The sequence below is a fragment of the Chelonia mydas genome, chromosome 2 (assembly GCF_015237465.2).
Source record: "Chelonia mydas isolate rCheMyd1 chromosome 2, rCheMyd1.pri.v2, whole genome shotgun sequence".
NCBI classification, from domain to species: Eukaryota; Metazoa; Chordata; order Testudines; family Cheloniidae; genus Chelonia; species Chelonia mydas.
Window position 1 is genome coordinate 253587125 of NC_057850.1, and position 22905 is coordinate 253610029.

Consider the following 22905-nt stretch of genomic DNA (forward strand, 5'->3'; position numbering starts at 1 on the left):
TGGTCTGTCCGCTCATGAATCAGTGCTGGGCTTTTCCGGAAGGCCAGCGTGTGACTGGCAGCCTTCGTCATAGCGTCAGATGAATCAGAAAGGAAAAAAAAACAGCCTCCAAGCCGGTGAACTGTAGGGTTTGTTATCCCTCTTCCCCCTCCCTCTCTTCAACCTCGAGTGCAGGACTCACCTGGCTAAAAATACACTATGACGCTAAATCTGGAGATATGCAATGAGGTGTCCTATCGTACTGTCATTGTGACGCAGCTAAGGCTGTCCCGGTCATTTGGACGGTTGATTTTCTGGGGGGCAGAGGGGAAGGGAAGGGAGACATTCCAGTGACCTGCTCCAGGGTAACTGTTGGTGGGGGGAGGAGTGTTTTACATGCTCAGCTGTGTGTCATAGCCCTCTACTGGAAGCAGCTAAAGGAGGTTCTTCCACAGAACATATGGTAGGGGCCTGTGGTTTTGGAGGATGCGGCTCTGGGGTCTGATCTGTCTGTGGTATTTCTATGGAACCCCATCACTGTTGTGTCAGAACAGGCCCCACAGTTTTAATGTATTTTTCCTCCCATCCCCTCTGGGAGGCAGGGCAGTGCTACTATCCCCATTGTACGGAGGGGGAACTGAGGCACAGAGAGATTAAGTGACTTGTTCAAGGTCACACAGAGTCTGGTGGAGCCGGGACGCAAGACTGGCGCCCTACTCACCGGGCTGTCCTCCCTCTCTGTTGCCCACTATTCCCCGCTATCTAGAGCCAGCTGGAAAAAATTCACAAATTTTCAATGGGAAAAAAGGGCCGCACGTTTCATAATAACTTCTGAGAAAGATGATCCAGTCTGGGGGCCAGCTCTGCTGCTGTCTCGGTGGCGTTCCCAATGGCCAGGGTATGTAGCATCAGGACACCTGCGGTGCTCCGAGGTGGCTGCCAAGATATAGTGACCATAATAAAGCAAAATTGTGACAGCTCAAAAAGCTCATGGGAGCGTTTTACAATGGATGAACCAGGCAGGGGAACTGTTATAAATACCAAAAAGAAAAGGAGGACTTGTGGCACCTTAGAGACTAACCAATTTATCTGAGCATAAGCTTTCGTGAGCTGCAGCTCACTTCATCGGCTGCAACTCTGAAACCTGTTATAAATACCGTTATGTTATCACTATATAGTGATAGTTTTTACTCAGACATCAATTTGCACTGCAACGTTTCCGTTACAAAGGTCAATCCCTGCCCCCTAACCTGCACCTCTTTCCCTCCCCCCTCCCAACTATTATGAACGGTGCGCCTACCTTGTACAGTTAACCCAGGCTTTTATCCAGATTTTAGCCCTAACCCCTCTCCCATCCGCACAGAAAATCCTTTGACCCGGGTCCGGAGGTGCTTGACACCTGAGCTAGCTTACCCAGCAGGGGGTGGGGCTGGAACCTGAGCTCCGCTTTACCTCAGCCTGCCTCTGCACTGCAAAATGGGCAGTCCCAGCCTAAGTCCCTCGGATGCTGATGGTGCTTTAGTGCCTTCCAACAATTCCCCCAAAGGACAGACAAGTTCGCTGGCAATGAACACAAGAATCCTGGCTCCAGAGGGGTAGCCGGGTTAGTCTGGATCTGTGAAAGTGGCAAAGAGTCCCGTGGCACCTTCTAGACTCACAGACGTATTGGAGCATGAGCTTTCGTGGGTTTTCGTGGCATCCGGCGAAGTGGGGGTTCACCCACGAAAGCTCATGCTCCAGTATGTCTGTGAGTCTAGAAGGTGCCACAGGACCCTTTGCCGCTTTTACAAGAATCCTAGAGCGTCTCTGCACAACCACCCTTGGGATAGGCCCCCAGACACCAGTGACAGCAGAAGCAGTGAGGACTCAGTAATTTGGGCAGGGATTGGCCATGGGGCTGCTCACGCCTGGGCTAAGCTAACCTCTGTGCTCAGACCTGGGTGCTAATAACCTGGGTTAACTGTGCAGTGTAGACCTAGCCTAAAAGACACAAAGGCCCTGTCTGAACTGGGGACATTTGTATCAATATACGTAGATGTGAACCCCAAGTGCAGATGTGCTGCGTTAGTGTAATCTAGAGTTTGCAACGGTGTGGTCTACCCCTACCTCAACCACAAGAGCCCTGCGCGGATACAAATTTATATCTGCGGATGCGGATATCCGCGGATATAAATTGGTATCCGCAGAACCGAGGGCTCTCCTGGGAACCATAGCGGTGAAAGGAGCAGAACATGGGGCTGCCGCTCCCAGGAGCCAGTGCCCCATGCTGGCAGCTCTTCCGGCATGGCAGCCCTGGCCCCAGCCCTGCCCCCCCGTCTGTGTCTCCCATCTGGGGGAGTGTGTGCTGCTTGAACACGAGAGCACAAGCAGGGATAGCTGCTGGTGAGCCTGGTGCCTGCCCCAGCGGGTAGGGTACTGGGGGCAGTGCAGCCCCGCCGGAGGAGCTGCTGGCGTGGGGGATGAAGACGGGCACTGGCTCCTGGGAGCGGTGCCCCCACGTTCTTCTCCTTTCCCCGCTGCGGTTCCCGGGAGAGCCCAGCGGGTCCACAGATATCGATTTATATCCGCGGACGCATCCGTGAATATAAATTTACATCCACGCAGGGGCGGTGCGTGGGTCAGGCCTTGGGGGCAGCCCAGTGCGCGGGGAGGGGGGGGGTGAGCTTTGTGAGGCTGCGGTTATATATAAAGCCCCTCACTGAGGCTGCAGCCAGTTGTATTAGCAGGGTCACGATTTCGGCACCTGTGGTCCCCCAAATTTTAGGGTGCTTCTGCCACTCCTACTTTCTAGCCTTACTTATGTTTATGAATCAGTACAAATACCCCCAGTATAGACAGGCCCAGAGAGGAGAGAAGATCTCTTCTTCTCTCAGGGTAAGGGGAGGGATAGCTCAGTGGTTTGAGCATTGGCCTGCTAAACCCAGGGTTGTGAGTTCAATCCTTGAGGGGGCCATTTAGGGATCAGGGCAAAAATTGGAGTTTGGTCCTGTTTTGAGCAGGGGGTTGGACTAGATGACCTCCTGGTCCCTTCCAACCCTGATATTCTATGATCTTGGTTTTCGCTTGTGTTAGGTCTTCTCCACTGGGACAGAACATCCTTCTGGCATTGTCACATCAGAGGAACAGAAAAAAGCCTGATTGAAACTCATGGGGATACATGCTGGCTCCTCCAAGCAGTTCTTGTAATGGAATAACAATGTGTAAACAAAACAAAGATAGATAGAAGGAAAATTGCTGTGTACCTGAAGATTGTGACGAGGTAAATTAGTTTTGACAGACTGACGTGAGGAGAGTAACTACAGTATAACAATTCATAGCTCTTGTAAAATTGGTACATAAGTTTCTTTTATTTTCTTCCCTTAATCTATAGCCTCAGGGGTGGTCTGCACACAGAAATTGCACCAATTTAATTAAATCAATGTAATTAAATCAGCACAAAGATATCAGCCACTCTTACTGGTGTAGTTAAAGCAGTACAACCCATTCCCTGCAATGTGGGCATCGTTATATTCGTATAAAATTGCCTTATGGTTATTCTCCGACCTGAAGGGGGGCAGCTATCTATACTGGAATAACTACAGCCATGCTACTGGTATAACTAGTTCAGTGAAAAATCACAGCCCTCACCGAAATAGCAATACCAATAAAAAAAACTGGGGTAGACCAGGCCTAAAATGATTTAAGAGTGTCCACATAAGAAGAGTGCACCGATTTAACTAATTTTATGTAGAGACAGGTTTTCTTAACTTGGTGCAATTTCCACATAGACTGTGCTTTAGATTTGAACTTACCGCTGTTGTATTGGAATCTGGATGGCTCCAGACCGAGGAGGGCCTCTTCTCCTAGATTTAATCTGGGTGCAGTTTAGAGGTGGCAGAGCTCTCCTGAGTTTTCTATCATTGATGGTGGAAGCCGCCTAAGATCAACTGATCTCACCAAAGTGTTGTCATTTGGGGATGGAGGTCTGCGAGAACAGCTCTTGAAACTTCGGTGCCATCAAAGCCAAAACCCTGGTTTGGCCTGGAGTCCAAACACCAGACCCATTATTCAGAAAGGAAGCAGCTGGGTGGTTGAGTGTGTGTGAAAATCTGGAACTAGGTGACCCACCCAAGGTTACACAGGAAGTCTGAGGCACAGCCAGGAATTAAGCCTAGATCTCCAGCTTATTATATGTGGAGCAATTTGTCCATCCAGAAGATGGAGGGAAACATCCAGTTGATAATGAGCTGAAATGAATGGAAGACAACAGAGACTCAACAGAGACTCCTCAAGACTGGAACCTTGCAAAGTGTCACCGAGATTGTGATAACAACAGTCTCAGATATGACCCTATCTGTCTCGTCGACTGACAATCAGTTTTTATTACAGACCAAATACAGCTGCATCTCATTCTGCTCACGCACCAAAGCTGATGGAAACGGCACACTGTCCTAAGGGCTGCCCCTGGACTGGCAGAAGCTCAAGGAGTCTGTAAGCCAGGGACCTGGATGTTTCTTATCTGCTGTTGGAGCACTGGCTCCGTTTGGCTCAGGTGGGTTTAAGCTACGCAAGCAAGTTCCTACAACTGTACGGTGGGAAAGAGGGCATCGTTGCAGAGCTCTTCATCTTCTTTGTTTCTATTGTTATGTTTCTGCATCTTGGGGTTCGAGAGAGACACAACCCATCACGATGCAATGCGTGCTCTTTAGCTGGCTGTGCGTGGGCTGCATGGCCGTTTTACACACAACATCTCTGATGCCATGGTGATTCCTGCATGCCCAGCAGCCCGCTGCCTCTGCTCAGCTACTTTGATTGTCTTTTTCAGGCAGCGTCTTCTGTGGCTTTTAAACTGCAGCATTTTAGGAGCTGGTTTTGTAAGCTGTGTGTCCGTTGGAGTGTTGCTTTTTGGGGCTGGAGGCTGTGGCTGCTCAAAGCCAGGTTCCAAATTCTCCCTGCCACCGAATATCTGGGTTTTGGATTATTTTCCCCCTTATGCATTAGTTTCGACTTTGTCAATATGAATCTCATTTTTTACCCATGTCTTTAATCTCTCTAGATCCTGTTCTTTTCTTTGTCCCTCTTGAATGGTATCATCTCAGTTTTATTAGCGTGTTGTTTATTTATACTTCCGGGTCATAAGGTGAAGCAATTCATTGAGACTGGACCTAACCCAGTTCCAGAGAGCAGCACATAAGAATGACCACACTGCGTCAGACCAAAGGTCCATCTAGCCCAGTATCCTGTCTCCCGACAATGGCCAATGCCAGGTGCTAGAGGGAATGAACAGAACAGGTCATCATCAAGTGATCCATCCCCTGTCGCCTATTTCCAGCTTCTGGTAAACAGAGGTTAGGGACACCATCCCTGCCCATCCTGGCTAACGGCCACTGATTGACCTATCCTCCATGAATTTATCTAGTTCTTTTTTTAACCCTGCTACAGTCTAGGCCTTCAAAACATCCTCTGGCAAGGAGTTCCACTGGTTGACTGTGCATTATGTGAAGAAATTCTTCCTTTTGTTTGTTTTAAACCTGCTGCTTATTAATTTCATTTGGTGCCCCCTAGTTCTTGTGTTATGAGAAGGAGTAAATAAGTAAATATGGAGTAAAATGATCCTGAAATATACATAGGTCATGGTTTCTTTCACTCTAGTGTCCCACATGGGGTCACAGTGACATACTGGATCAAAAGCCGAATTGAATTCTCCATTGATTTCAGTGGGTTTGCATAGGGTGTAAGAACCTAATCCAAAACCCACTGAAGTCAAGGGGGGTCTTTCCATTGAGGTTTTGGATTGGCCCCTACATCAGTGCAGAATAGTGGTGCTAATGGTATAATCTGGCTGCTGTGAAAAGTTTTTGTCCTCTGATGATTGTGCAATGGTGGAATTTGTTGGGATTGTGCAATAGTGGAATCATTTGGGATTTTAGCCACATGTAATTAAAGCAGCGACTATTTGTAACGACGTCTCCTGGTGGAGACTGCCATTCTTTGAGAGAACCTGATCACGGGAGGAGTGAAACACGATAATGCTTAGCATTGACACCTGGAAGCGAGCCTCACAACACCTCTGTGAGGGAGATGGGCAAGTGCTAGAATTCCCTATCCCCACAGAATTGCATAGGTGAGGAAACTGGAACCGCATGTGACTTTGATTCATAGACTCTAAGGCCAGAAGGGACCATTGTGATCATCTAGTCTGACCCCCTGTAGAACACAGGCCAGACGATTTTCCTCAAATGATTCCTGTTTCAACTAGAGCAGATCCTTTAGCAAAGCATCCAATCTCGATTTAAAAATGGTCAGGGAATGAAACATTGTTCAGCCCCAGGCTGGGCACTGAGCCGGGATTAGAACTCAGGCCTTCCTCATTCTTTCCCCTACACCAGGCTGGTTTCTAACATCAGCTGTAGCTTAGCAAGACAGTAGTGGGGTTAACCTCATGTGGGGTGGGGGGTGGGGGGGAGAACCAGATCTTTCATTAAGTGTCTCTCCAGCAGATTGCTCCCTCAGCCAGCTTCTAAGATTAGCTCCGGCTGAAAGTTCCAGCAGGTGCAGCTGCACGTTAAATTTAGACTCTTAGGGAATGGATTCTTTTTTCTCCAAGTGCACCGAAGGCAGAACTGGCCTGCACGGTCACACAGAGCTTTGCCACTTGAGTCATTCCTTCTGACACCCGTGGCTGGCTGAGCTCTGACTGCTCTTGCCCGAATAGTCTGCGCCCTGACTCGAACCTCCTGGGGACAGACCAAGGGATCAGCACAAAGCAACTCAATACATCTTCAGCCTCCTTCTGGAGGAGACCTGCATTTCATTAAGAGGAGAAGTGACTCTTCTGACTGTGTTTCTGTCACTGATGGGTAAATTTTGCATCTCTGGGGCTGTTGGCTGTGCCAAGAAACATGGGCCAAGGAGGCCCAGCAGCAGAACGTACGTTCGGGTAGGGGCTGGCATCTGAGTGGGTTATATGAGATTATACAAGGGAGAGACTCCACCAAAAGACAGTGCCCGTCCTCATCCCCCACGACATTGGACCAGATCCTCAACTGGAGCACATCAGCCTGGCTCCTTGATTGTCTTACAAGACATCCTGACACTATGAGCAGGCGTCGCTCCAGTTTTATGACAGTGTAACTCCTTTGAGTTCAGTGGCATTACAGCAGCATGAAACTGGAGTAACAGAGAGTGTGTGTCTGAGTCAGATCTGTGTGTCACTCCATGGGGCCTGATTGTCCTCTCGGGCCTGCTGGTGTCAACTGGAAGTCACTCCAGTAACGTTAGTGAAGTTATATCTTGCGTAAATGAGTGTGAGTGGAGAATGAGGGCCTGTGGGCTCCTGTATGGTGGTTTTACCCTGATGCATCAGTGGAGTTACACCAGCGGAAGTGAGGTCAGAATCAGTCCCCTCCATGTGTGTCCAATCACATCATCTTGTCCCTGTACACAGGGAACTTCATAAAGTCCCTTCCCCCCGAGGATCGCAAAGCTCCTCCAGAAATATTAATGAAGTCAGCCTGAGACTGAGAGGGATAGGAATAGTCCATGGGGAATCTGAACTGCCCCAGGGTTAAGTGACTTACCCAAGGTCACAGAGTGGTACTGAGTCTAGTCTCACTTACACAGATATGAATCAGGAGTAAGATCATGAAGTCATTGGCATCTACATGAACATGTGTGAGACCAGTGTCAAGCCAAGCAATTCTATCGGGGAGCCAGGAGTAAGACCCAGATCTCCTGACTTCCAGTGCTTTAACTACAGGATACATAGATTCCAAGGCCAGAAGGGACCATTGTGCTCATCTAGTCTCACCTCCTGTATAACCCAGACCATAGAACTTCCCTGAAAAAATTCCTGTTGGAACTAGAACATAATTTTTAGAAAAACATCCACTCTTGACTTACAAATTGCCAATGATGGAGAATCCACCACGACCGTGGCAAATTGTTCCAATGGTTAATTACCTTCCCTGTTAAAAATGTATGCCTTATTTCCAGTTAGAATTTGTCTAGCATCACTTCTTAATCTTCTCTTTGTAAGGCTAAACAGATTGAGCTCCTTGAGTCTGTCACTGTAAGGCAGGTTTTCCAATCATTTAATCATTCTTGTGTCTCCTCTCTGAACCCTCTCCAATTTATCAACATCCTTCTTGAATTGTGGCCACCAGAACTGGACACAGTATTCCACAGTGGTCACACCAGTGCCAGATACAGAGGTAAATATAACCTCTCTATTCCTACTCAAGTTTCCCCTCTTTATGCATTAACCCAGTGGTTCCCAAACTTTTCCCCTTCACGACCCCGTTTTCAGATATATTGCTTCCCGTGACCCCAGACAGCCTAGAGGACTCGTTTTTAAAATGGCGTTCTCCACACAGCATGAGCTCACACACGTCCTGTACACGAGGTCATGCTCCATGGAGGATGCCATTTTGTAGAGTAAAATGACATCCTCCATGCGGCGTGACCTGGCGAACGCCATATTGCACGCTCATGCTGTGCAGAGGATGCTATTTTACAATCCCGCACATTCAGGATTGCTGCACCCCCATCCGCTGATGGCGTGACACCCCCCCCCCACTTGGGGTTGCGACCCATAGTTTGGGTACGGCTGCATTAGCCCTTTCGGCTGTCGCATTGCACTCGGGGCTCTGTTCAGCTGATTATCCACCACAACTCCCCAGAGCTTTTCAAAGTCACTGCTTCCCAGGATAGTGTCCCTCGTCCTGTAAGCAAGGCCACCATTCTTTGTTCCTGGTTGAATACATTTACAGTTGGCCCTATTACAAAGGCCTATTGTTTCCCTGTGTCCAGTTTACCAAGCGATCCAGATTACTCTGCATCAGTGACCTGGCTTCTTCGTTGTTTGCCACTCCCCCAAGCTCAGTGTCATCTGCAAACTTTATTGGTGATGATTTTATGTTTTCCTCCAGGATCATCGTCCCCTCTGACATAGCTGTGTGTATAAAACACATCCACATGCACTAATTCAATATATTTCAAAGGAGCAGTTTCCCAAAGCCACACAACATTTCTCAGCTGATCAGCGTGTGTGTTTGCCCATCAGCTTCATTCAGATTAAGCCTCTTGAGTCTGTGTGTGCATCTGCTCATCCATTCACATCACCGGCTCAGACTGTGAATCTGTCGGAATCACTCAAGCATTATATGGAGGGTCTCAGCGGCTGAGTGGTGGGAGTTTCTTACTTCTCAATCACTTGTCTGAATTTGATCCTAAGCCTTTTCAGTGGCCAGGACAAAGTAAACTAGTGTGTCTCTGTTTGATTCCTTGGGGACAGGTATCTGTGTCACAGAAACCAACATCAAAAATGTCATGGAGGTTGCACTACTCTCCTAGCCCCATCGGTGGTGCCCTTCAAGTCAGGCTCGAGGCATATTGGTGGAGCGTTGGGTGAGACGTTTGCACTATGGTTGCTTGTAAGTGCCCATTCTGGAGGTCAGGACAAGGCCTCGCTCTCCCAGGGTGTCATTCAGGCACCTTTCACCAGCGCTAAATAGACGTAAAAATGTAATTGATGTTAGAGGAATTTAAAAAGAAAGGCTAAGGGCCTATTTTGCAGCAGAGTTGAGCACTCACTGATGCTGACTTCTTTGCATCCGTCTTCAGCACAGAAGATGTTTGGAAACCCCTGCTCTTTTCAGCGCTGCTGCTGGCCCTCTTCATTTATGTATTCATTCATAGAGTCTTAGAATTTAAGGGCAGAAGGCACCACTAGTTTGACCTCCTGTATAGCAGATGCATGTCTCCATGCATCTGAAGAAGTGGGTTTTTTACCCACGAAAGTTTATGCCCAAATAAATCTGTTAGTCTTTAAGGTGCCACTGGACTCCTCGTTGTTTCTGTGGATCCAGACTAACATGGCTACCCCTCTGATACTGTATAGCACAAATCCTTCAGTTTCACCTTGTTGCCCCTGTATTGAGCCCAATAACTTGATTTTGACTAATGCACATCTTCCAGAGCGGCATCTTGATCTGACGACATCAAGAGATGGAGAATCCACCACTTCCTTTGGGAATTTGTTCTAATGGTTAATCACCCTCACAGTTAAAAATGTATGCCTAATTTCCAGCTTGAATTTGTTCTTGTTGTGCCTTTCTCTGCTAGATTAAAGAGCCCTTTAGTATTTGCTATTTTTGTTAGGATATAGATATTCAGGCCTGTCTGTAAAGGCCTAGACTCTAAGAATTTAGGTGTATTCTTATCACTTGGCTAGTTATAGAGGTATAAAAGAAAGAATCAAAATCACTGTCTGCCGGTGTAAGGGCCTTCTCTTACTGTGACAGTCTGAGGCCCTGTTCTTAGGCTAAGGCCTTTGGCTAAGCAACAGAGGCAGCCAAAAGCTGGGAAGCGACAGGTCACCTCCTCACATTCCAAACTAGTCACATTGAAAGAAGGTGCTATTGGGCTGTGAGGAATACAATCCTGTCCTGATAATGCCGATCGCCTCCAGAGAAAGGGAAGCGCCTAGAAAATGTAAAAGGAAACTTAGTCTGATGTCATCCAGTCTGGCAAGAACTCACTTATCAATAGCTGGGATGTGAAATCCTCACTTCTGTATTGTTTTGTCATTATAGTTCCCACTTTGCCATTGTTTGTCTGTATAATCTCTGTCTGGTTCTGTGATTGTTCCTGTCTGCTGTATAATTAATTTTGCTGGGTGTAAACTAATTAAAGTGGTGGGATATAAATGGTTACATAATTATGTTACAATATGTTAGGATTGGTTAGTTAAATTTCAGTAAAATGATTGGTTCAGGTATAGCTAAGCAGAACTCAAGTTTTACTATATAGTCTGCAGTCAATCAGGAAGTGTGTGGGGGGGAATGGGAACAGGGAATGGGGGTGGAGAAATTGGAATCATGTTTAGCTAAAGGGGGAAATGGGAACAGGGACACAGGTAAGGCTCTGTGGTGTCAGAGCTGGGAAGGAGGATACTAAGGAAGGAAACTGGAATCATGCTTGCTGGCAGTTCACCCCAATAAACATCGAATTGTTTGCACCTTTGGACTTCGGGTATTGTTGCTCTCTGTTCATGCGAGAAGGACCAGGGAAGTAACTGGGTGAAGGAATAAGCCCCCTAACAATTTTCTTCCCTTGAAGGTACTTATATACCGTAATCAAGTCTGTTTTATTTCTGGCAAGCTGAAGGCTGAGCTCTCTAAGTCTGTCACTGTCAAGCATTTTCTCCAGTCCTAATCATTTTGGTCCTTTAAGATTTTGGGGTTTTTTATATAGATGTTATGTTGGCCTCTGATGTTATACAGAGATTAGATTGAAACATATGCATAGCACCCAGAATGCATTAGTGAAGGGCTGGGTAATTTTCAGATCCATACTAGGAAGCTATAGTTAGATAGGATAAGAAAACAGTAACCAAACTGCATGCTTCAGGGTATAAGATGACCCTCTCTTCTTGGGAACAGGAAGGAATCCTTCCCTTCCTATGGGAAGAACAATTACCCCAGTGCATGACAGGGGAAATGCTTTCTTCTGAAACACCCAGTGTTGTGTCTTGCAGCAGGACCGAATGCTTTAGCTCCACTAGAAGTTGTGGGCTTGAGATGCTGGGATCAGTGGGTGAAAACTTACTGCCTGTGTTATGCAGGAGGTCAGACCAGATGACCATAAAGGTCTCAGCATCTATTAAATGGATCTAAAATAACTTAGCCTGCCATCTGATCGGAGCATATTAAAAGCCTATTAAAGTCTTATGGAAAATCTTTATTTAAGCTAGGTTTTTATTACAGGTGGTTTGTACATGGGTAAGATACAGTCGCTTGATTGCAAATAATGCTGGAGAGCCCCATTTGCAGGGGTCTTGGTCTGGATGGCTGGGAGGAAGTGATGCTGCCACTGAGGTGTCTGGGCCAATCCTCTTCTCATCTCTATGCTGCCTTTTCTTTGTCTCGTTTCTCCTCTTCTATTGCCAGGAGGCGCTCCCTCTCCTTGATCAGCTGCACTCCACAGTAGGTGACGAACCAGATGGACAAGGTACTCAGGGGGAAACCTGCGAGCCAGAGGGACAGACAGTCAGCTTGGCTTGGGCGCTAATGAAAAGGGTGAGGTTCTTCTCCAAAGCTAGTCTGAATGCAACTCAGCATCCTTGCTCGGTGTGGGGCAGGTCCTGAGAGGTGATAAACATGGGGAATCATGTCTGTGCATGATCCACAGCCCACGGCAATCCATGGCCCTCTTTCCATCGACTTCCCTGGGCTTTGGATCTGACCCCATCTGCACTCATCCATTGGGGTGGAGTTCTCCAGGGGTGGGCCCAGATCTGCCAAAGTAGCACGGTCTTCTACAAACCATGAGGCCCTCCCAGCTTTGAATCCTGTGGAAATACTTTCTCAGCTCCCCAAGCTCAGATGGACTCCTTCGTCCCACTTAGGGCTTGTCTGCACGACTGCGTAAGTTGATGTAAGTTACGTCGCTCAGGGGTGTGAAAAAGCCACCCTCCCTGAGCGCCGTAAGGTACATCAACTTAAAGCTCTGTTCACATCGTGCTATGTTGGTGGGACATGCTCCCTGCCAACATCGCTTCTGCCTCTCGTTGAGGTGGAGAGTAATTATGCCGACGGGAGAGCTTCTAGTACAGGGCCATAATTCCACTGGGCACGGGTCTGGCAGCGTTAGAAGCCACAACGGTTTCCATAGCAGAGAAAGAGAGGTCTAGGCCCTGTGCCTGTTAAAACAGGACCTCTCAATGAGTAACACGACTAGCTCTGACAATGAACTCAGCCATCAGGAACTTCTGATGTTCTGAACCCCCCAGGTCACACGTTATCCCCCTCCTGAGCCCCGGTCAGTCCCGTGGGGGAGCCTGGAAGGGGAGGAGACACCACTCAGTCAGCTACTTATAGCCCAGGCTGTTTCAACATGCTGCTGCCACCTCTCGGTGAGAAACACACCGTCAGGGTAAGTTATTAGGGGATGGGAGAATGAATGGGATTTAATAACAGAAGGGATCCAATACAGGTGCCTAAGAAGCTGTTAGAAATACAAGGCTGGTGAGTAATCATAGAATCATAGAAGATCAGGGTTGGAAGGGACCTCAGGAGGTATCTAGTCCAACCCCCTGCTCAAAGCAGGACCAACCCCAACTAAATCAAGAGAGCGTGTGTCTGCCAAATTCATGGGAATAGCAGCTGTAATGGAAGAAGGAGGAAGCGGGGAAATAAATCCCTGTTATTATTATTTATGTTGCAATAGCATTGACAGGTCTAAACCATGGTCAGAGCCGCACTGTGCTAGGCCCTGTAGAAACACGGCAAGAATGATGGTCCCTACCGCAAGGAGCATATACGCTAACGCCAAACGCTCCTCCCGTTAAATCAGGGTGCCAGACTGGGGGGGTCGTTGGTTTGAGTTTGGTGTAGTGACTCCTGTATGCAAAGGAAAAGGGCTTGTTCATCTGAGGGAGACCAGAAGGGCTTTACCTGTCAGGAGGATTCTCTTGGCAACCAGCAGCATGAAGTCCAGGCTGTTGAGGGCAAGGACGTTGTAGAGGACAATGGCCCAGAAGTTTGCAGCCCCGAAGATCCCTCTAATCCGCCGAGACATCGGCTCTGACATGTTGGCCTGCCCGGTGAAACAGAGGGAAAGGAGTGTAAGGGGAGAGCGCTGCCTCCTAAGGGGAGTGGGATTTTTGTTAGCGGTGCTCTCTGAGAGCCCATCTTTCTATCTCAGGTTCCACGACTGTGGTATCTGAACACCACGCCATCTTTAGCCTCAGAGCATCCCCGTGAGGTACAATCGTGCTATTACCCCCATTATACAGATGGGGAACTGAGGTGTGCAGAGACTAAGGCCTCACTCCCACTGAGTTCAGTGGCCCCAAGATCATACAGGGAATCTGTGGTAGAGCAGGGAATCGAACCCAGGTGCAAACAACCTGAACCATCCTTCCTGTTTAGTCTTGTCGCTCCTCTCTCTGGCCCATTCGTTGTCTCCCTCCATTTGGCTCTCAGGCTCCCAATTCTGCCAGGTGTTGAGCCGTGAAGTCTATGGGAGCTGGGGGCACTCAGCACCTTCCAGGAGGGATTCCCTGGACTAGGGCTGCCAACCCTCCAGGATCGGCCTGGAGTCTCCAGGAATTAAAGATTAATCTTGAATTAAAGATGATGTCATGTGAGTCAACCTCCAGGAATATGCCCAACCAAAATTGGCAACCCTACCCGGGACTGGGCCTGCTTCCCACAAAGATCTGCTCTGTGTAAAGTGCCCGTAGCAGAGTGAGGATCCCCCTCGCTAATGGACGGTAGCGTGGGGCAACCAGGCTAATGCGTGAGCTGAGCCAGCCCGAGCCACCACCTTCCATTCTGCGAGCACCAGCCTGCAATGGCGTTTGGTGCTCCGGAGGGGATGGAGCCAGGATGGAGCTGGGGCAGCCGAGTCTGGCCAAGAGAGCAGAGACCCTCAGTAAATTTCATTGTGCTTCACGCTGGCTCGTGCCCACGGCTGACGTGGTCATCCTCATTTTCCCTACGCTCTTCCCCCTGCCTCACGGCTGCCTTTGCCCCTCTCTCCTTCCTCTCCTGTGGCTGCCTGGGCCGTGGTGCTCTCTCCACCTCTCATAGCCACCTTGCCAAGCACCTTGCCCTCCCCACTTCAGTGACCCCCACACCTGTCCTGGCCTGGATTATACCCCTGGGTCATGTCCAGAGTTAGACTGTAGGCTCATCAGGACAGGAAGGCTGATGGGAGTGGAAGAATTCAGCATCTCCCGTCATCAGGCAGGCAGACAGTCCAGGTTCACTCCATACCATAGCTACGTTGTTCTGCGATTCCTTCGGTGAGACAGGGCTCCTTTGCCACCATCCCTCCTGGTCTCCAGAGAGGGAGCCTGGCCTGCAGAGGGGGGCATGGCTGGGATGTTGCTACGTGTGGCTGATCTCCAGTTGCTGGAATGGTTTCCTGGGGCCGTGGGCAGCCAGGTGTAGAATGCAGCAGCGTTTAGGCTCTGTTCACAGCCAGGGATCCCAGGACTGGGGGAGCACAAGGATGTGTTAAAACTTCTCCTCCGGTCCTGCACTGAGTCCCACTCAGGTAGACAAGGGAATGACCCAATGTTTGCAAAGTGCGTACTAGATGATGGGAGGGAATTTTTGCCTCTCCTGTGCACCTTAGTAATAGGAGGCTGCTTTGAGGCACGCTGCTATGGGCACGATCCTTTGTCATGATTGTTATTAGCACTGCCTGGAAGCTGTTAAGATTTAGAAAATCCTAAAGCCCCATGACAACAGCAGAATGTGATAGTCACTTGCACATAATCCTCAGTGCCGCTGCTGTGACTGGAGACGGGAAGTGGTTTTTACAGCAAACTTCAAAGAGAACTAGAAATCCCAGGACCCTTGGAGCTGAGAAGTATGGCGCCTTGGGCACTAACATTTCTCTGGCTTTGTGAGTTATAATCTGGTTACAAGTTCAATTTGAAGAAGCAAGGGGATGGTTAGCTCTGAAGTGTTTCTTTGAAGCGCGTCGGTGTCAGGGCCGATGGTTTAGGTTTGATAAAAACAACAGAAATGTTTCCCTGATGTGATTTCTTGCATCTTTCCCAGCAGCACCCTCCTACTGGCCACTAGCTCCCAGATTTAGATGGGGGTCACTTGTCTTTAGAACGGAGCGAAAAATGGCATTTCAGACCTGCGGGAAATTCCAATATTTCGATGTTTGTTTTCATCCCAGATCGGGATAAAAAGTTGAAATGTCAACCAAAAAAAAAAGAAGTGCAGAATGAAAAAAGGTTCTGGAAAAATTCCATGCGGACACATTTTGTTTCTGGTGGGCATTAACTTTACTTCCACCTGAGTCGCTGTGGGTGCTTCAGGGGTTGTAGTTCTGGGTCCCTCAATGCCCTCTCCATTTTCCCCTAGGGGAAGCTCCAGTTCTGTGGCTGGAATAACTCTCCCCTGAAGCACTGCAGCAGCTCAGGTGGGCTTTGGATCAGGCTCTGGGGGGAGGGAATTTGGACTTTGTGTGTGCATGTGGCTGTTCATGAACGTGGAGGACTTGGAGCACGAAGGCTGCCATGCCGAACCCTTGTTGGTAATCCCAGCAGAAAGGCCATGGACTCTATGGCCATGGACTGAGCTGCCCTCCCTGCCCTAGAGGTGATTCCCTTCAGCTCTACCAGCCTTTCAAAACCAAAACGAGGGTGATCTGAAGTATCCAAAGGGCTTTAGGTGGGAGGGATGGGGTTGTCACCCCTTCCCAGCCAAAGATGGGGAATGTTCCTGTGTTGCGGTGTATAGACCCTACGAGAGAACGGACACTAAGGCTACGTCTACGTAGCTCATGGCAGTGAGACGCCTAGCCCGGGACGACAGCCTCAGGCTGGCTCTACCGTGCGAAAATCAGCTGTGTAGACATTGTGGCTTGGGCTCTGAAGCCTAAGGAGGGGGTGGGTGTCAGACTCTGAGCTCTAGCCTGAGAGACAGCATTTGCACAGCTGTTTTTAGCACAGTAGCGCGAGCCTGAGTCTGTTGACCCCCACGATGGGATGCTCATGTAGACATACCATAAAGGGTTAAAAAAGGGAGTGATCACCTCCCCAGCTGCACCTATGGGTCAGCTACGGACAGGGGAGGATCAAAGGCTGCAGCCCAGCCAGAACAGGGGGGCTGGAGATCCAGAAAGTCCCAGGGTAGGGGCTCAATGGGGTCAGACAGGAGGAAGCTGCCCAGGAAAACCAGTTCTCTGCCAGAAAGGATTTGAAAAGATTATCAGGCAGGAGGAACCGTCAAGGCCATGAGGTAGGAAGCAGCCCAGGGAAGCAGTAGAAGATTTATGTAAACAAGTCCCTGACTGCATCACCCAGGGTCCCTGGGCTGGGACCTAGAGGAGAGGGCAGCCCTGGGTCCTCCTCCTAGCCCCGCACAGAGTACAGACTGCTGAGAACCCTGACCAGAGATGGCAACAATAACAGGAATTCTCAACTTTGCCTTTGTGTTCCTGCTTTAACTTACTTCATTCCTGCCCTGTTGAAGAAAGAAGGGAAGACACCAGTAAAGGGGGCAGCCCCCAAAAGAGGGGATAAGAAGAGAGGCCCCAGGCCGAAAGCCCAAACTCCTGGGACTACTGAGAGAAGGTCCACTAAAGAGACGGGAAGGACTTTGGGTGGGGCCAGACTCCTTTCAGTCCTGAAATGGGAGAGACGCAAGTAACCCAGCCGGAGGACTGGGGTTACAGACGCAGACTGATGGATATAGGTTCCATCCCTGAACAAACTAAGGGAAACCGAGGCAGGGACGACAGCAGTACTGTGGCAGACTGCCAGGGAGTGCGGCAGTGTCGCAGTTCCTCAGTTACAGCTCCCCATTTGACCGGAAATCTAAAATGCTGTATGAAGCCAGCGTTTTGGGCCCCTGGGTGTAAACTGGTACAGCTCCCCTGAAGTCACACGTGTTCTTATCCATCTGTCACCCCAAACCAGATGATCCACCCCACTTGACGGCAGGTTGCCATTGAGTTTCTTACCTCCAGGCTGCCAAAGGGCTCCATCTGGAAACACTTCTGCACCCAGAGCTCGAAGTTGAGTCCGAAGCAGTTGCAGACAGACCAGATATAAACGATCTCGCAGGGGCCCAGCCACAGGGTGGTGACAGCGAAGGTGCAGATGGTGGCCCGAAGCTCCTTCACAACAACATCGTGGTTCTCTCCAAGGTGATCGTACACATACCTAGGGGTCAATAGGATCAGTATTGTTTAGTGGAGATCTGCATTGTATTCCTGGTTCGGCCACTGGTCTGCTGGATGACCTTGGGCCAGAGGCGCCGACACTGAGGGTGCTCCGGGGTTGGAGCCCCCAAGGGGGAAAAATAGGGGGTGCTCAGCACCCACCAGCCACAGCTGTCTGGCGGCCCAGGGAGGGGCTTGGGGAAGGGTGGAGAGCAGCAAGCGGCTGGTGGGCAGGGACCTTGGGGAGGGGACAGAGTGGGGGCAGGCAGTGGCGGAATGAGGGTGGGGCCTTGGGGGCCGAGGCGGAGTGGAAGTGGGGGCTTGGGGCAGAGCGGGGGGGTGGATCACTGGTGGGGAAAACTTAAACTTGGTGCTTTTGCCTTGGGCGAGTCTTGTCACCCCTCTGTGCCTCAGTTTCCCCATCTGTAAAATGGGGATGGTGGTCCTGGCCCTCCTTTGTGCTTTGGGAGCCAGGGATGGGAAGTGCTGTGTAAGAGCTCGTTGTTGTTGTTGTTGTTACTCCAGCCCCTGGGCTAGAGCAGCAGCTCTGCCGCTTGAGCAGAGAATTCCTCCCTGCGTTACAATATGGAGAGCGTTAGCTTCCAACCAAGTCACTCCAGGACTGTCTTCTGCAGGCGTTTTGTCTCCTGGGGATTGTACGGGAGGAGGAAGAATTTGTAGGGGTGCCCTGGCAATGAAAGAGTTACATCTGCTGGGGAGTAAATGGTGGGGAGCTGGGGATGGCTGCTGTCTGGCACTGCGAGGGTTACACCCTGCTGTGGGGCAACTGGGAGGAGAGCCAGTAGGGAATCGCTAAGACTTTTCATGGGGGTTTGCCCTGGGGATGGGATTCTGCAGCAGGAGGGGCCGGGGCAGTGTTACTTGCGGGGCTGACAGGACGGTGTCTGGGAAACCTCCAGCAATGAGTGTGTATCGTATCACGGTAATACAAGCCACTACAAAGCCCCTCTCGCTCTTCTCTCGCAAGGATATGGGTTTTACGATATACAGTTATTGTGACACCTCTTCCTAGGGGGGCCACGTGCTTGGTTTTTGACCAGAAAGGTGGGTTGAAAAGGGAACCTGATAGTGTCCAGTCAGATCTACTGACTGGACACACAAAGTCCAGTTACTGTGGGAGGGGGTGGGGGGGAGGTGCCGGGTCATTACCCATGCCAGCCCCTACTCAGCCGGGGCCGCCTCCTACCTGCATTGGGCGGCTGCAGTTCCCAGCCCCGGCTCTGCAGATGAATCCCTTCCAACCCCGGCAGGGGAGAGAGGGGAATAGCAATAGGAGGAGATGTTTGCGGGATCTTGGGGGGGACGAGGCGGGGCTGGGACGGGGCCTCAGGGGGACAATTCAGGGTGGGGAACGTTCCAGCACTCCTGCTGGAGTGTCCAGTTTTTAAATATTACAAAGTTTGCAACCCTACCACCTCGCCATGTATGAATCATTTACCAGGCTCCCTGGTGCACAAACATTTAATCACAGACCACCTGACACTCTCCTCACACAGTCACTAGCGTGTTATTGTTACTGAAAACAGCTGAAAGGCTGAGGAAGACACGGATGCAGCATAAGCCTTGGGATATGGTCAGAATGAGGTAACCAGAGATCTGGGGGGGCTGGATTTGGCGGAGTGAGAGAGAATCAGACTGGAGGTGAGCCAGGATAGAATTGTTCAGCAAAAAGGTTTGAGACAAGTTCTGGGTGGTGGTTCGTGTTGGTTCTTATTGTCTCCAAACCAGTTGGCTCAGCTCTTTTTAAAAAACTTTTTAAAAAACCAGTCTTTAAAAAGACTGCCTGGATCACAGCTTAGGGAGCTGATCAGCAAAGAGATGAGAACTGAGATGCTTTAGGATTCTCTGTGACCAGAGTGAATAATGCTTAACATCCTTCTGCCGTTGAGAGCCAGTTACATTGCCATTCAGGGAGTCAGTCAGACCATGGAAGAGAAGGCCCCAAACCCCAGTGGAGATGACAGGCCTCCAAAGAAGACTTACTTGCATAGCCAGTCGTTAATCCCTCTGTCAAAGTGCCTAAAATACAGATAGGCGAAATGAGAGAAAAACGTTAACATGGGAAGCGTTAACAATTGCCTTATATTACACCTTCATTCAAAGACGTCTGCTCTCACTTGCACCCATTTTACACTGGTGTAATGCCATTGAATTTACTCCCGATTAACCAGTTTGTCCGCCAGGCGCAGAATACCAGTGTTAACTTTAACTGTCTCCGATGCAAATGTTTCACCAAAGCATCTGATTTTGCAGTTATTTCTCTGCAAACGCCACTGAAGTGAATGGGCCACACTGGGACCTGGGCGTAAGCAGATGCCTCTTCCAGAGCCATCTCTGGGCCACTGACTTCAGTGATATAAACAGTGATGTAAGCTACATTTTGAAGTGGGCCAGAAAAGGGGGGTAATTCTCCTTTCACACCACTGTAACACTATGAATAGTTGGGAACAATCCGACGTTATCCTGACGGATCCACCATTGAAGCCGGAGGTGGGAAAGGTTTCATAGTTCACTGGCTGAATGTACCTCTTGGGGAAGGACGGTTTTCTGCATTTCCTATTGTCTAGTTTTAAAAATGTCATAGGTAATGGGACTTCCACCTCTTCCCTTTGGAGACTGTTCCACATGATAATACATCTCCTTGTCAGGAAGTTCTCCCTGATATTCAGCCTACATGTCCCTTCTCTTCTGTCCATCCCATTACTCCTGCTTACATCCCCCTGGACAACGCTCAATAATTTCTCTCCATCCTATGTGTTTACACCGTTCTGGTATCAGTAGGCAGGGGTAATGGGCCAGGTCCTCAGCTTGTGTAAATCAGTCTAACTCCATAGACTTGAGCAGAGAAATGACTGTTGACACCAGCTGAGGATCTGGGCCTATGGCCACATCTATCTAACTAGGTAACATATGTAGCATATGATCATTCTCCCTTCCTTTGCGACCTTAGCCAATAAGATCTTGGGACTATTTGACCAACTGGTTGCAAGGAGAGAGAAATGACAAAGCCGTGTTCCTTCTCAGTATATTTCCTTTGGACTGACTGGATGAGTCTCCTGCTGCCTGGGTCCATTAACATTTTAGATGCACTCACGTTTCTGCAAAGACGTAGAGCATGGTGATGCATTTCGGGGGCTGCGGCGGGTCCAAGTGATCCAACCTAGCAATGGTGTTGATAATTCCAAACATCACAGCAGCTTTCACCCAGTCATACACCAAGTTAGAGTAGGCCAGGCCAGCTGTATGGTACGTAGCAAAAAAAGGAGTAAAGAGAACTGCCCAGTGAGAGGCAGGCAAACAGTAGCATGATCTAATATTAACACGAGAGCTCTGCAGAAGACAGAAGTTCTGTTTAGCGAAGGATTTTGTGATTTCGAAATCTGGCTTCGTGCTTAATAAGAACAGACCCCAGAGTTTTTGAAATTCTCTGGAAAGGAAAATTCAGAACAAAAATCATTTTGCGTCATTTGAAACGTGTTTCAAGACTGCCCTTTTTATTTTCTACTATGATACCCTACAAAATAAAAAAAATTGAAATGAAAAGTGGTTTCAAACCAAAAAGTTGAAATGTTTCGTTTGGAACATGTCAAAATGGGATGTTTTCATAGTGTCAGAACTCCTCCCCCTCCCCCCCAGTTTTCTTCCAAACCAAAATTCCGGTGAAACTGACCCGATTTCACAAAGTCTTTTTATTTAGATGCACTTGCAAATTCTGATAGAATATGCATTTAACCCGTTCTAGTTAAGACAAGGTGGCTCTCTTTTCCTCTGGGGTCCAGACCTCATATAGAAGTAACTTGGATTGTGAGCTCTTTTGAGCAGGGATTGTCTTTTTGTTGTGAATTTGTATGGCACCTAGCACCACGGGGTCCTGGTGCGTGACTGCGGTTCCTAGTCACTGCCATAATACATTAATAATAATAATAATAATAATTAATAATAGGCTTAGGACTCTGCTACCTCTTCTGAGCTAGCAGACCTGGTCTTTTCAACTCAAGCAGTAGAGGCTTGTGCTTTTATATCTAAAACTCCTGGATTTGGTTCCTGCATATGATCCATCGAGGAGAATGGTTATAGTAGCACCTGCCAGCCATCTCAGCACCAGTATCAGCGGTTAACACACTTTAACACAAGGCATCACACTTTAAAACAAACCAAAGTTTGTTTTTATTCCATTCTCAAACCTTCCCGTAAGTTCAGAGGCTGAGCTTTGGCCTCGTTCTGGTCTCAGAAAGCACCCTGGCAAGTGCACCTTCCACCGGAAATGTACCTCCAGGCTCAGCCAGGGGCAAGTTTTCTCTTTATCTGGTTGTTGCCCGTGGTGCTTGAGTCAAGGCTCTGCCTCCTGTGACACCTCGGCCTGTGCCCACACACCCACATAAGAGGCCCGATTCTGCTCCCGGTTACATCAGTGCGGATCTGGAGCCACGCCACTGAAGTCCTCTGCGTTTTAGCCTCTGGTGGCCTCATGCGCTCAAGCTGGCGGGGCTGAGACCAGAAGCTCAGACTCTGGCCCCGCGAATACAGAGTCATGATAAAGAGTGGGGAAGCCGTTGTTGAACACGACAGTGGATACTTTGACGGTGTCTCTTGTTGTTTTAGAACTTTGGCCTAGGCGCACCCTGGCCAAAATGTTCATACGTGGCCACGAATTCTGGGTTCCCCGGTGCCCCATTCGAGACACCTTGGGGCTGATTTTCAGAGGTGCTGAGCTCCCACGATTCTCACTGAGATCAATGGGAGCTGCTGGGTGCTCAGCACTTCTGCATACCAGGGCCTTTTTACTTTAGCTGCCTAACTAATGATTTAGCTGCCCAACTTCAAGCATCCACGGTTAACCATTTTGGCCTTGATTTATCTTCCCTTATTACATGACATTACTTAGGCACCTGAATAAAAATATTAGTTAACATTTCAGACTCGAGACGTTCCTAAACCTGCTAAAATCAGAGACGGCCAATAAGCAACTAAGGGGCAGGAATGAAAGGTGGTTCTCTGGGTCACTCACCTAAAGCCCAGTCCGAGAGCCGAGTCACGAACTTCACGTCTGCAGGAAGGGTCAAGATGTAGAAGAAGTGGAAAAACACATCCACAGCGACGATCGCTCCCAGGTGGAGAAAAGCGTGGACGCGAATGTTCCACATCTCATTGTCTTTGCGTCTCAGCTCGCTGGTGCTTACCTGTTGGGAAGACGAGCATGGGAAGGGTTGAATTGAAAGGGACGCATTT

At 49.1% G+C, this 22905-nt stretch overlaps 1 protein-coding gene across 3 annotated transcripts in view; it reads right to left on the reverse strand.

Annotated features, from left to right (window-relative positions):
* Positions 1–11704: 11704 nt before the first annotated feature.
* The window catches only part of HHATL (hedgehog acyltransferase like), a 43438-nt gene continuing 32237 nt past the window's right edge, over positions 11705–22905 (reverse strand). For all 3 annotated transcript variants that reach the window (XM_037891222.1, XM_007055550.2, XM_037891221.2), the window contains exons 7-12: positions 22685–22856; positions 20771–20915; positions 19660–19695; positions 17455–17656; positions 13416–13557; positions 11705–11986 (exon numbers count right to left, since the gene is read on the reverse strand). In XM_037891222.1, the coding sequence (XP_037747150.1) occupies positions 11865–11986; positions 13416–13557; positions 17455–17656; positions 19660–19695; positions 20771–20915; positions 22685–22856 (819 nt within the window). In that variant the 3' untranslated portion in view covers positions 11705–11864. The remainder of the gene's footprint in view (positions 11987–13415; positions 13558–17454; positions 17657–19659; positions 19696–20770; positions 20916–22684; positions 22857–22905) is intronic.